The sequence below is a fragment of the Mesocricetus auratus genome, unplaced genomic scaffold (genome assembly GCF_017639785.1).
Source record: "Mesocricetus auratus isolate SY011 unplaced genomic scaffold, BCM_Maur_2.0 Super-Scaffold_100007, whole genome shotgun sequence".
NCBI lineage: Eukaryota > Metazoa > Chordata > Mammalia > Rodentia > Cricetidae > Mesocricetus > Mesocricetus auratus.
The window spans coordinates 85,855,234-85,870,518 of NW_024429191.1; the positions used below are offsets into that span (position 1 = coordinate 85,855,234).

General features: G+C 36.8%; 1 protein-coding gene across 1 annotated transcript in view; it reads left to right on the forward strand.

Moving 5' to 3' along the window:
- Window positions 1-15,285, forward strand: part of Cep112 (centrosomal protein 112) — a 384,852-nt gene that overhangs the window by 118,539 nt on the left and 251,028 nt on the right. The window contains 1 exon segment of the mRNA XM_021227128.2: window positions 8,289-8,424. Within this exon segment, the coding sequence (XP_021082787.1) occupies window positions 8,289-8,424 (136 nt within the window).

Below are 15,285 nucleotides of genomic sequence, written 5' to 3' on the forward strand. Positions count from 1 at the left end.
GACTGATTTTTTTAAGACTTGTTTATTTATTATGCATACAGTATTCTGTCTGCATGTATGTCCACAGGCCAGAAGAGGGCACCGATCTCATTATGGATGGTTGTGAGCCACCATGTGGTTGCTGGGAATTGAACTCAGGACCTCTGGAAGAACAGTCAGTGTTCTTAACCTCTGAGCCATCTCTCCAGCCCCGACTGACTGATTTCTTCAACCCTGAATTCCTTTGTTTTCTGCTTGATGTATTGCATTAATATTACTGGGTATTTTCTATAGCACTGAAAGCAGTATAGGGTCTGTTCCCCCTCCCCCAATATAAAATATACAAATAAAAATGTCTTCAACATTTTTGTATATTGAACTAGTATTTAATATGTCCTAAGTAAATGCTTGAAGAACATTGTGGATTTCAGAGGCTCTGAAAGTGATTTAATATGCAGATGCAGATATATAAGGATAAATTATAGTAAAGTCTTGGTTAAAATTAATTATAAAGACAACACTTTAGTAAACAGTTACTCACTTACACGTGTATTTAAACAAATAAGATGACAGAGCCATCTTGGACTTTGTAATCAGCTTTGGTTACCTCCTCTGGGGTCAAATGACCTTTTCACAGGGGTCATTCAAGACCATTGAAAAACACAGATATTTGCATTATGATTCATAACAGTAGCAAAATTATAGTTATGAAGTAGCAACAAAAATAATATTATGATTGGGGTCACCACAACATGAGGGACTCTATTAAAGGGTCACAGCATTAGAAAGGTTGAGAACCACTGGTTGAACTTGTCATCCTGTCATGTACTATGTCAAATTGGGAAAATTAAATTTTGATTTATTTATGTATTAAAATAACAGATTTTTATAGCTATTGGAATTCAATTCAGTAATATGTGGACTGCCCTAAACTTCAATGATCGAAGTAGGGTGTTTCTAAGTATGTACCATTTGGTTACAACTATCAGTATCATAGGTTGTGGGACTGCCATTTATTGAAAGTACTAGAAAATCTCTGTTGTCACTTTGAAATAATTTTATATCACTTAGATATTATCCTTAATAAGTGAAAACTTCCACATGGTAAATATTGTATTTGTATTTGATAAATAAGGAGAAAATATGCCTACTTAAAATTTGATCTATTTGTGCATAGTGATGAACATAAGTGAGAATATTTTCCAGCTACTTTGAAATATTCAAGTGCCCAGGGACAAGGCATGATGATGTTTTTGAAGGGAATAAATATTTCAGCTTCACATTTCAGCCTTTTTTCTTCACCGCTTTGATCTGGCTTTGGTTTGCTTGTCATTCTGCTTGAATGACTTCACAGTGTCTTTCTTCTTTCCTGGTAACAAGAAATGGCTCTGTGCCTGTTCCAAAAGATTTAGCTTTGACCATTTTACAGAAAAAAACTATATATATATATTTCCTTATTTACTGACATAATAGTCTCTAAAATTAATTGTATCAGTGGATATGCTGGTGAGCTGTATACAGATGGGGTGCAATTTCCATGGAAGTTTTGATCAGTAGCTTCTTTTATATAGGAAACTGAAAAAGAGACAACATTAGATTTGGGGTTTGTTTTGAAGTTTAAGGATTAAAATTTTAAAGAATTGTTTTTTCATTGAACTCTTAAAGGTCATTTCTCGAGTTTTTTAAATTGTACTATGAAAATTGAATTTTGATCTTCAAAGTAAGAGTTCATTGGCTGTATTTCTATTCCCATACTATGGGCATGTTTATTTTGCATAAAATATTACACAAAACTTTGAACAGCATAAGCCTTTATTTTTGTAGTTTTATTTTCTACTACACATTATGTTTGGTCTTCTAAAATTAGTTTTTTTGGGTGTGTATGTGGTGTTTGTGTGAATACACATGGGTCCATAGATGCATGTGTGTGGAGGCTGGATGTCAATGTGTCTGCCTCTGTGACTTTACATCTTATTTTTGAGAGAGATTCTCCTTTTAAGCATGAAGCTCACTGATTGGTTGGACTCCTAGTGAGCACCATGGGTTTTCCTGTTTCTGTCCTCCTAGTCCCTAGTTCTGGGGTTGAAGATGCACATCATGGCACCTGGCTTTTTATGTGGATGCTAGAGCTCCAAACTCAGGACCTCATGGTTGTGGGACAAGCATGGTGCTGACTGAGGCAGCTCTTCACTTCCGGAGATTAATTCCCATGGAGACAGACACTCACTGCCTCTTTATATCATTTATATCCCTGCAGCATGCATGGTTCTATGCAAATTTTAGCATATAAAACATTACGGTACCATTTGATTTTCTTCTTTGCTCTTTTGCCTTTTTCTTGGTCTGACTACTATTTCTCCAAGATGGAAACAATTTCTTCTACTTGTTTTATGGTTTGTTTGTTTGTTTGTTTGTTGTAATAGTTAATGATTAGATCTCAGACTTTGTTACTAGGACCCCTATCTTGCTCCTAAACAATAACTGGAGACGAGGAGATTAATGAAGTCCATTTGTTTTGAGTCTTATTTAAAATTCACTTGACTTGAAAGCATTTATGAACATCCTAACTGCAATCTCCAATCTATTTATAACTAGCATGTTTCAACCAATTGTATTCCTTAATATTAGAGTTTGACCATGGGAGCCAGGTTACGTTCATGTCAAAAGAGAATTCTCTAGAACTCCCTTATGCTGTTGGCTGCTCTTACCATCATTTTGATGTCCAGAAGTCTTGGTTCATCCATACCTGAAGTGACTTCACTCAGGATGGAGATGGTTTGAACAGATGCATCTCAGTCAAGGAATGCTTGACTTCACTAACAGTCTGTGGAAGTCCTTGGTTTTCATCATGAGAACTTGTTCATGTTTTATTTAGGAGGTGCCTTTTGGAAAAAGAATTCATTCCTATGTTGTTTTTTTAGCCTGTTAATAATACTGAGTCATCAAGTCTCTATAAATCCACAAACTATATATTCAAAGAAAAACAACTGATTTTATTCATATTTTCTTTGCCTGATTCGTCTTTTAAATTTTCCTTCTACCCAACTCTTTTGTTTTCCAGAGTATTTTTAAAGACATTTTAACAATTTTATATTAAATACCTTTGGAACCCTTCACCACATTGTGTCAGATAATTACAAATGTTGTACTATTTTCCCATTGTGGCTATAACAAATCCCTACCAATGAAGTGTGTTAAACTGGTTTCAAGTTATTCCCTGCTGTTCTGGAAGTCAGCAGTTCACTATGAGACACGAGGAACTAAAGTCAAGGTGTTGTCAAGCCTTGATCTTTGAGGAGGCTTCAGGGATGAGCCCATTCCTTGCCTTGAACATTCTCTAGAGGCCTGTGTTACTTGGCCTCTGACCTTGAACACATGGACTGTGTTAACTCTACAGGCCAATTGGGAGCATCAGTATTGGTATCTTGTCAATACTAAAATGAATACTGATGCTCATTTTATTACACATTCCTTCCTGACCTCTGAAGAGTATCAAGTGTTTCAGTTTCTGTAGCATTCACCCACCATGTTTTAGATGAATTACTAGAGGCCAGTGTGTTCGAAGTCTCTTAAGAAGAGGATAAAGCAGTGCTTTTTTTTTAAATCATACTAAGTGGATGGTATGGCATTTTTCTTATTGACTCGGTCTAATTAATTTAAGTTCTGATTGGCAGCCAAGAAGGTAGGTGATATTGCCTCTTGAAAAGCTTGTGCTCCAAGCCCAGATGGAAAGGAATGGAGACTTTGAGCTGTTTTCCAGGCTTGTTTGAAGTTTTTGTTTTGTTTTGTTTTGTTTTGTTTTTCTTGGAGTTTCCAGTGGGGATGCCAAGCTGGCAGCAAATGAAGTGTACTGTAATGTGAAGCCTTATAAATATGTGTTGGATCACAGCCATCGTTATCAAAAGTGCTGCCACAGAAATGTGCCAAAGGAAGATTTCCAAATTAGGCTTGGCCTGCACATATAAACGTTAGCTTGTAAAGCTCAAGAAAATACCAAATTGTAGTCCGTTAGTCCCTGCATTTTATTGCCCTTTTTGAAATAATCATGTACTTCAGAGCATCCTTTAATCTGAGCTAAGTTGTGGCTGGGTAAGAATGCAGCTTCTTTTTTTCTTTGTCGTTTATGTACTTAGATGAGGAAAATTTCATAAATAAATCAAAGCTAAAAAGCAAGTTTTCTTTCCACCTTTTTATCTCAATGGAAGCCCAGCTTTAAAGCATTTGAGTGATGCATTAATCCTCAGCTCCATGAGTCCACTGAAAAAATAATCTTGAAAGTCACTTTTTTTTCTACTTTGCCCCTTGTATGATGTACTATTTGGGCTCATGGTTGAAAGAGGCAGCAGCCCTTTGGCTATGAAAGTTTAAAGGGTTACCTCTGTTTCAGCACCTTGTGTATGTTTAATAGAACTCATTGAAATGATCATTTTTATTTAAATTAAGATAAAGAAAATCTACACTAAGACATAAGACCTTCTTTAACAATTAGCTTTACACTGTATGATTAGAGTAGCCTGCGTGGAGGGCCTTGAAGCCAGCCAGATTTCTGACATCTCCTTATGATTGCTATTTATTAAAATTTATTTGTAATTTTTAATTGTGTGTGTGTGTAGAAGGGTATGTGGACATGAATGCAAATGCCCACAGAGGCCAGATGTGTTGGATCTTCATGGGGCTAGAGTTCAAGTAGTCTTGAGCCAGCCACATGACCTTGTTCTTGGAATTGAACCCAGCTCTTCGGCAAGAGTACTGCCCACTATTCATCACTGAGCCATCCGTCTAGTTCCTTATGCTTATTACTTAATATTTTTTAAAATGTTAGTTCCCAATAAAGATACAAGTTGTGAATTGAGAACACACTTTATGCACAGAATTTATTGATGATGGCTGAAGTTAATGATTTTGTGTGTTGAACCTAGTTGCACATTGAACTGATGTTAAGAGACAATTTGCCCAATAAAATTTGTAGTGTTTAAAAACCTCATGTGAATTATCACACATGTAATAAAATAATTTTCCAAATGCACATTTCTACTTTAGGTTGCATATTTTTTTACCAAATTGTTAATAGATTTGCCTTGGGTAAATTAATGGTATATAATTTTAAACCATATGGATTAAATATTTGTTGTATTATCCAGTGCTATTTCTTTTCTGTGCATAGGATGACCAAACATAGATAAGTCTTTGGTGAATTTTCATCTAAAACATTTCTCAAATGTTTTTAAGAGGGTGTCAACACTTAAAGAATTACATACATTAGTCACTATAATCTCTAAGCAGTGGATGAATAGCCCTTGCCCTGCCTAACTCAACACTGGAATGGGCTCACCAGTTACCAACCATACCTGCTTCCAACTGGAGCTTGCTTCCAACAGAAACAAGTAATCTCTTGCTGCCACTAGGAACCATCCCACCAGACAACATCCATTTGCCTCCTGAAGTTTAAATTGTGGTAGCTATACACTTCTGACTTTACAACGTTCCTATATTCAGTTTCAATATGCAAATAATTTGTCAGTCAATTTATTCAGTATATATAACAAAGTTGCACATACAGCTCAAGGCTTTCTGATTCTTGGGTAGATCAATATAGTGTGGATACACCAAACTAAATTAAAGCTCCAATAGCCACCAGAGTGCTTGATCTTTTATATAATGACGTCTTAGGGTCAATCTAAGAGTTTATAATGTTGAGTGGCAAAAATCATTACTGATTTTGGGGACTTGCAACTTAGAACTCCATTAACCTTGAAGATATTTGTTTTAAAATGTGTTGGAAAAATAGTAGACAAAAGATAGCTTTCTTTCTGTTAAATGTGAACACATTGGGGTTGAGAAGATGACACAGTTGGTAAAGTGCTTGTTGTGCAAACATGAGGACAAGAGGTCAGTCCCCAGAACCCATGTAAAGAAACTGTGTGGTGGGTCACACTTGTCATCCCATTAGGGAGGCAGAGCAATGAAGCTCCCCAGGCTCTGGGGCCAGCTGGCCTGACCTGCTTGATGAGTTTCAGACCAGTGAGATACCAGCTTAAACAAAGAGTGCATGGTTCTTGCATATACCTAAGGTTGTCCTCTGCTTTCATATGCATATAAGCATGTGTACCTGCACACATGTATACTAGCATGTGTGCTCATGTGTGTGGGACACACACACACACACACACACACACTAAATAAAATGAACACGTGAAGGAAAGGTTTTTAAAATTCCAGAAGTCTGTTCCCCATTGCTATAAAGTGCAGTGCAGTGACTATGAGCAGCATCTGGCCTGCAGCCTGATTAGAATGGCTTTGTTCCCATGCTTGGTATCACATGCCATGGGGCAGCCTTAAACCCCAGAGGGCATACAAATAGTGGCTATCATTATAAAAAAGAGGAGAAGGGATTCCTGTAGAAGACATTGGTTTGTCACGGTGGATACTGCAGTGATTATTATAGGGGTCCAAGTAGATAGACACAGAGGAGGATTTGAAGGCATAAATAGACACAGATGGTTCTTACATGGAAAGGAAGATTCGTGGTGTGTTCATTTAGCCCATATGCAAAGGGTTCCTTAGATACAGATGTGCTGTACTCAAACACAGGGTGGGGATGGTGATGGAGTCTGGAAAGAACAGTAACCCCCATGTACACTATCTGATTATAAAAAGATTGGAGAGCCCTGCTTAAATGGAAGCTACTTGCCATTTTTCTTGTCAGTCTGTTGGCCATTCAGGCTTTGGAAAAGGTTTTTCAGGTTAGAGTGAGGGAGAAAGTTTGACATTCTGATATATGATATATATGTTTTTATAGGAGAACCTATAATGATATATCTTAGAGGTATGACCCTGCGTAGCTTTGGAGCCTGTCCCAGAACTAGCTCTTGTAGGCCAGGCTGGTCTCGAACTCACAGAGATCCACTTGTCTCTGCTTTCCAAGTGCTGGGATTTAAGGTGTGTGCCACCACCGCCCAGCTTTGCTCTTATTTTAAAAGGCAGTAGTGTAATAGTTTGGGAAGGGTGTTTCCTCCCACTGTGATAAAATTCACATATTGATTTACATGAGTTAAATCGTTCAATCTCCTGGCAACTGTCATTGTTACAGTTTGGAGCAGGCAGTTTTGTGTGTTTATATGAACTTACCCAGTAGGGAAGGAAGATTCCTCAGGAAAGCAGCACAATGAGGTGTCCACCTGCAGGCACTCTGGAAGCCACTGCAGCTATTGAGTCCTGGCTTGAGCTCCCACAAGAAGGACCACCTTAGAAGTGGTTCAAACCCGAGTTTCCTGTTCTGTAAGAGAAAGGGCAGTAACTCTCACATGACTTTATAAGAGAAAGGATAAATGATATATACAGATACTTTGCTTAACGCCTGGAGCCTAGTCAGAACTTCAGAACTTGAATGAATTTATACATTATTGACTTCAAGTTATCAGGATGGGGAGAGTTCTGTTGTTTTGTAATGCTCTTTTGAGTGAATGCTTTCAGTAGGAGCAGATGCGATGGCCATCAGTTTTAGAAAAATAAACTAGTACAACAGTTTTAGGCCACTGTATGGCTCTGTATGCATGTGTCTTTCTACCTATCGTTAAAATCCACACACCATGACACTCACTCATTTAAAAAGCATAGTTTGATAGCTATATGATAGTGGTAACTATTACCACTATCCAATTCCATATCATATTGATGACTCAAAAGGAAGCCACATATCCATTAAGTAACCAATCTCCTGTCCCACATTCCCTTAGTCCCCAGCAACAGATTTATTTTCTGAATATAGGTTTTTCAGTTCTGAACTTATTACATAAGTGGGATCACATGTGATTTTTTTAATGACTGACTTACTTTATTACCTTAATATTTTGAAGATTTTATATACGTAGTCTCCATATTGTAGTATATATAGAAAATTCCTACTTAAAAAGCAATATTCCATTGTCTAGATATACTACATTTTGTTTATACACCAGTTGGTGGAGATACATAGTTTTGTATAGTTTGTTTTTAGGGGAATCTTTGTAGCTATGTCATCATCAAAATACATATTGTATGTTTTTGTCCTCCCTCCCCAGACAGATTGCTCAATTGTCATATTTTGAAAGAGATATTTCATAGAATATGGATCAGAAAATACAATCTGAGTGTTGTTTTAGAGAGGGCTAATTTTGTTCTTTTATTGAAGCCTGTTTCTTTTTGTTTTAATTTAAAAATTTTTTGAAATTAAAATACAGTTCCAGCATTTCTGCTCCTCCCCACCCCCACCCCGCAGTCCCTTCTTTGTCCTTTCCCCATGTAACTCTGGAACTTTATGAACTTTGTAGGGAGAAGGAGGAGCAGCTCAGCCGCGTGACTGAGGTTCAGAGGTCACAGGCCCAGCAGGCAGATGCTGCCCTGGAGGAGTTTAAGAGGCAGGTAGAGATGAACTCTGAGAAGATTTATGCTGAGATGAAAGCGCAGGTAAGACATGCACTCGTCTTCAGAAGCATCTCACTTTAAAAAGCTTTGTGAGGGCTGGAGAATGGCTCATCAGTTCAAGCACATACTGTTTCCAGAGGACCCGAGTTCCGGTCCCGCCGCCCACACCAGGTGGATCACAGCAGCCTGTAGTTCCAGCTCTAAGGAGTCAAACTGCCTCTGGAAGAACTAAACTCACATGTAGATACCCACATGCAGGCTCACATGAGTATATGTAATTAAAAAGAAGGATCTGGCATAGTTATGAGTTCCAGGCCTGCCTATCCACGTGGCAGGTTCCAAGCCAGCCAGGTCTATATATTGAGGATGACCCTCCCCCACCCCCCAGCCCATCTCAAAGAAAAGAAAGCTTTATCTAAAGCAGCAATAGAGCTAGCCAGAGATGTGAGAATGAAAAGGGATAGGATTCCTTGTTTCACCTTTGAAGCCAGAATGGTCATTTAAACGTCCCAAAGCCCCTTCGTCAAGTGTGGTAATGACAAAAATGCCAGAAAAGGCCACCACATATTGACTTCTGTGATCAGGGGCTCACTTGACCAGGTCTGTGTTTCTGAGTGTTTCATGAGCAGTTTTATTGATCAGTCAGAGATCCTGCCACTGGGCAGGAGACATAAAGGAAACTGTAACAAACACCTAAGCATTATGAAGCATCCACATTGTTAACACTGTGTATACAGACTAAAATATTGCAGGTAATGTCCAATTTAATTTTTTATTCATGTCTACTCATGTTGTTTTGTCTAGCTCTAAGAAACTATTTTTTGTAAATTATCTCAATTTATTTTATATTTCAAGAGTAATCTACATTTTAATTTATGTATAAAATACAATAGCTTTTCATTACATAAGAAAAATTTAACATTTTAATTTTTATGTGTATATAGTGTCCATGAATATGGGTTTTAGTATATATTTCTGTGTATATTTTAATTCTTTTATTGAAAGAATATGTAAAATTCTCAAATTTTTAAAAGAAATTTAAAAATTTTTTAAATTTTTAAAAGAAAAGATCATGTAAATACTAAAAGTTTTTATTATCCTCATTTGATTTTTATAGCTAATATTATATATTTGTGTTCTATGCTTAATTAGTATGTTTTATTGGTAAATATATTTTGCCGTATGAAGAAAAGTACATTTTGATTATCAGCTTCTTATAAGTATATTTAGATTACTGTTGCTGTGATGAAATGCTATGACCTAAAGCAACTTGGGGAGGATACACCTATATCACAATTCATCACTGAAGGCAGTGAAAGCAGGAACTCAAACAAATCAGGAACCTGGAGGCAGGAACCGATGCAGAAGCTATGGAGGAATGCTGCATACTGGCTTGCTCCTCAAGGCTTGCTTAGTCTACCTCTTATAGCACCGTAATGGGCTGGGTCTTCCTGGATCAATCACTAATTAAGAAAATGCCCCCAGAGACTTGCCTATAGCCTAGTCTTATGAGGCATTTTCTCAGCTGAGGTTCGCTCTTACTGAATGATTCTAGCTTACATCAAGTTGATATAAAATTAGGCATCACAGTTGCTAACGCATGTTGTAGGAGTCTCCCTTAGGAGTGTCAAGCACATATGAATGTTGAAAAGGGCCCTGAGCAAAGCCTATAGGCTTTACGATTTGAAACTGTTCATTTTGGTGTGACTTTCTCAGTTCTGAATACCACTAATGCTAATTTGTGGGATTGTGCATGCCCTGGGAATGTTGTTGGAGGTCTCTGTTTTTCTCTTTTTACTTTGCTGCCTGGCAAAATCAGAATTAGGCAGGGGTATAGGGCCTTGTGCTGTGAAGCAGAGACTTTCCATTCCTGCTCTATGGATGTGAATTTCAGGACCTGCTCCATCAGGTCCTGGGATGGGTATCTGGTCCAGATACTTCATGTAGCAGGTAGGAAGTTCTAGGCTTGAAATGAAAGGAATAGAGAAAATACCAAAAAGGAAAGCTCTAGCTCTACTTTTTGGCAAGTATGTATATACACTGCCAAAAATTTTAGGATGGTGTTTGACACAGTTTAGGCCAGTTGTACAACTTTTTGAGAAAAGGCATTTTGGTCAACTTTGGGTCACTAAGCGCTCTTAGAGACGATGATGTAATGCTCATAGGTTCACAAATATCATGGATGATTAAGAAGACAGAAACAGTCAAATAATAGAACCTCATAGAACATTCTGTATAACCTGCAAAAGGTTTATGCATTTAGTATTCACAGTATAAAAACTCAACTCTGAACATGACTATGTGCAGAAAGTTTAAGGAGCACAGTACCTTTCTAGGGGCCACATGAAAAAAACAAATACTGCAATAAAGGTAGGATATATTCTGGAAAAAGAATTGAACCTCCAGGATAAAATAAGTGTTCTATAACTTTCCAGGTATTATGATACCAGTAAAGGAATTAGAAAGATAATGGAGTAGTGTTTCACAGTTTGAGGGAGAAAAATTATAATTCAATTAAATCCATAACCAGGGAGTTTTTCACTCACAAAGTAATAACACACACACACACACACACTTCCCACACATAGAGATACCATCATATAAAAAGTGAGGCAAAGATTCATCAAAGTAGAAATGAATTTAAATAGCTTTAAATTATAAAAAGGAATATGAAATGAACTGATTTCCCAAAAAGACGGTGTACATGTTACAAAATACAAATTTAAGAACTTGAACAAGCTAGGAAATGACTCAGTTCATAAAGTGCTTGCCACACAAGCAAGAGACCCTGCATCTAGACCCTTATCAACCATGGAAAAGCCATACAGAGTCACAGGGGACCAGGCATGGAGAAAAGACAAAGACAGCAAATCCCTGGAGATTGCTAGCCAGCCAGGCTAGTTGAATTGGTGAGCTCTAGCTTCATTGACAGACCCTGTCTCAAAAAATAAAGTGGAGGTGGCTCAGCCATTAAGAGCTTTGGCTGCTCTTTAAAAGGATCAATTTCCCAGCTCCCACATGGTAGATTACAATGGAGAACACACCACCACGGAGTTATCCTCTGACCTCCATATATACCCTTCCCATCACACATCCACTATTAAAAAGTTAAAACGTTGTTAACATTGTTTCAAAGATACATAGCTAGTCTTTCTTGTGAGCCGCCAGTTCCCAAATAATGACATGGAAACTTCTTATTAATTATGAATGCTTGGCCTTTAGCTTAGGCTTTTTCCCAACTAACTCTTATAATTCAAATAAGTCTGCTTCTATTAATCTACATTCTGCCATATAACTTTTACCTCTCTTCTATGCTTTATGATCAACTTGCACTGCATCTTACTGTTGTCTCCACCTCTCTTCCTCTCAGAGTCCCCTCTCTCTCCTGAAGTCCCACTTATTCTCTTCTATCTATTGGTCATTTAGCTCTTTATTAATCCAATCATAAGTTGCCTTAGGCAGAGATACATCTTTACAGTGAAAATAAATATTCCTCAACATTTTCCCTTTTTGTATAAATAAAAAGGAAAGGTTTTAATTCTAACATAGTAAAACTATATACAATAAGAACAAGTACCAAGTAAGTATTACATTCACAATGTCTAGTCCATTTGTATTTGGTAAATTTGAAGAAGTTACTCATTATCTATTCTATATTGATGAATCTAAACTTTTGTACCTAATTCACTTTCTATTTTAACTTGTGTTGCCAACCCAAAACTATCTTTTTAGACCACAAAACATTTTCTTAGATAAACCACTTAAGCTTTTATGTCTCTCATCCTTATACATTTATACCTTCAACCCCCATCAAATATCAGAGAAAGATAAAATATTACCTAACTAAACATGAAGTACAGAGCAAACAACTTGCAAAACTATAGAAATGGCAGAAACATCTGACTGCCTAGACAGTCACCCAAAGTTCCTTTGCAACATTGGGGCACCCATCTTTGACCTACAGGCCTAGAATTTCTGACAGATTTTTTTGTGAAGCAGGAATTTTGAAGTACTATCTTACCTCATCTTGGGAAAGTTCAGCCATCATCTTTTGTGAACTGCTTGTCCAATTTGTACAGCATACTATGAAGGGAAGGGCAAGTTTTTGCCCAGTGGATAGCCCTGCCACAATGAAGGCAAACTCCATATGAAGGTTCTTCAATGCCCATCATCCTGTTTTGAAGTAAATTGGTGCTGCCAGGAGCTGGCGTGTCTCATTGTCATGAAAAGCCTCATGCTATTAAAACATTTTAAATTTCATATTCTGTAGATCTCTGAAGTGTTTGCTGACCATCTGTATATTTTAAAATAGGTCTCTGTTTGGCCTTGAAAACATACCTAACATGAATATAAGCTTGGTTGTTATACATGACTAATTACTTATCTATCTTTCTTTATTATCCTAAATAGCTTTCAAGGACTAGAATTTTACATTTTTAAATGAGCTGCATAGATACAATACTTTAAATAAGAACAGAACCAATACAATACTTTAAATAAGAACAGAACCATCACAAAAATAACCTTAAGTTTGTATCAATATATAAAAGTATCTTAATCAAGAATAGAAACATATATGCAGTATAACAAAAATAACCTTAACTTTGTATGTGTGCAAAAATTCATACCAATGTAAAATATTTGAGACTAGTAGTTGCTTTTTTAGTTTGGAAATAGATTCAATAATCTCCCTTTTTATCCTATTATTCTTATTTACTCTGTTTTTATTGTCAGAACAAGATTCCTGTATCTAATCTCTTTTGCTTGGCTTCTTCCCTGACTATGACCAATAACAACTTGCTACCAACTAGCCTAAACAATGACAAAAATCCATAATCCACTGAATGACCAAAATTCACCCACCCCATTTCTTGGGAATATGGGTGTTATATTCTTAAATTACTTCCTGTTTTCTGGGGAGCAACAGCATCTTTAGGAAACCCTGAAAAACTGAGATAAATATCATGTCCTGTGAGACCCAGTTGTCAAGCCTCGGTGTGATAGGAAAGTACAAGGCTTATGTGAAGTTCTGGAATAATCTATGATTCCAGACCATCTTAGCTAACCACCTTGAAATTGGCAGTTTATGTCTGACCAAATGAAAAACATTTGTTAGTCTTATAAGTTAATTTAGATGGAATGACCATGCAGTTTGATGAACTATTGCCTCTCCTAATCATGAGTGTTCTCTCTCTCTCTCTCTCTCTCTCTCTCTCTCTCTCTCTCTCTCTCTCTCTCTCTCTCTCTCTCTCTCTCTCTCTCTCTCTCTTTCTCTCTCCCCTCTCTCTCTCTCCCCTCTCTCTCTCTCCTCTCTCTCCTCTCTCTCTCCCCTCTCTCTCTCTATGTCTCTCCCTCTCTCTCTCTTTCCTTCTCTCTCTCTCTCCCTCTCTCTCTCTATGTCTCTCTCTCTCTCTCTGTCTCTGTCTCTCTCCCTCCAGAAGTCCCACCTTTTCTCTTCTGCCTAGCTATTGGTCATTTAGCTCTTTATTAAACCAATCAAAATGTGTATTGGACAGAGACACATCTTTACAGTTTAAATCAATATTCCACAACAAACATAGAAAAAATTAAGTAGACAAAATAAAAACAAATAAAAAATTGAGACTTTGAGACCAGTTTAACTTTGTAACATTTACTTGATCATAAATAAGAAAAAAAGATTATAGAACTGGGCACCATGATAGACTAAAAATAGTTCAGAGTTTGGAGTCCACAGCAACTCAGTAGTGAGTTACTTTTATAACCAAAGAAATAGAAGTGACCAACAACTATTTCCTGCTTGGTACACTATTCCAGTTGCCTTATTTAGGTATAGCATGGCAGCCTTCAACATGGAGTTAGCTCATGGGGGGCTGTTGTGATTCAGTGTTGCTCTGCTACTTGCCTGGGACCTGTAAGCTTAGATTATGTTACAGCCTGCTTACCCAACCACCACACAGTATATGGAAGTTCCTTTGGGTCAAATGTTTTGTTGAAGTGGTTTAGGCCAGGTAATTATGTCAACAAAATATGGGCACTAATACAATTAATTATCAAGATGCACATTTTCATAAAAATCTTGAGAAGGTAATTGCAGAACCTAAAAGGAAATATCATCAAAAATAGGAGCAGGGAACAATGCAATTTCCAGAGTACAACAAAATACACTCTTGTAGTAGTAAACATTAATAGGCTAACAATGAGTACTATTAATTAACAGACAACTCCATGAATATACTTTTACAAAAGACATGACTTAAATAAAATTAGTCAAAAATTTTGTTAAAAGGATGATAAAAAGGTATCACTTTTTTCAGGGAAAATAAAGGTAAGTGTAATAGAGCATCATATGAATTAGAATTTATACAAGTTATTAAGCTAGAACAAAGGGCATGTGTCTGTGTGTTAAAGGCAGGACTGCTCCATTCACATGTTTAAAAATGTGTTAGGGATGCACAAAGAGGTCATACTTCACAGGTGTTTTTACTGCGGCTGGTATTTTTCTCTGTCTATTAGACTGAGGAGCATGAACCAGACGAATTTTCTATTTTCTACCATGTCAAGACAACATATTAAATCTTTATTCTTGTAAATCAGTTACAAAATTCAGTAGACCATAAACAAAATTTTATTTCTGAAATTTGACATATCAAAGAAGGCATTGTTTGCAACAATGGAAATTCAATTTCAATTGAAACTGCCACATTGACTTCACCAAAATTAAAGGGTTTGCTGTTTAAAAGACTCCAATAAATGACAACAAAAGGAAAAACTGGAGAATTGAAGAAAATATTTTAATTTCTACATTTCAAAGAATTTGTGTCTAAATATGAAAGACATTAATACAACTCAATAAAAAGACATATGACCCAATCAAAAATAGACAATTGAATAGACACCTCAAAGAAGAGGTTACTAATGTCC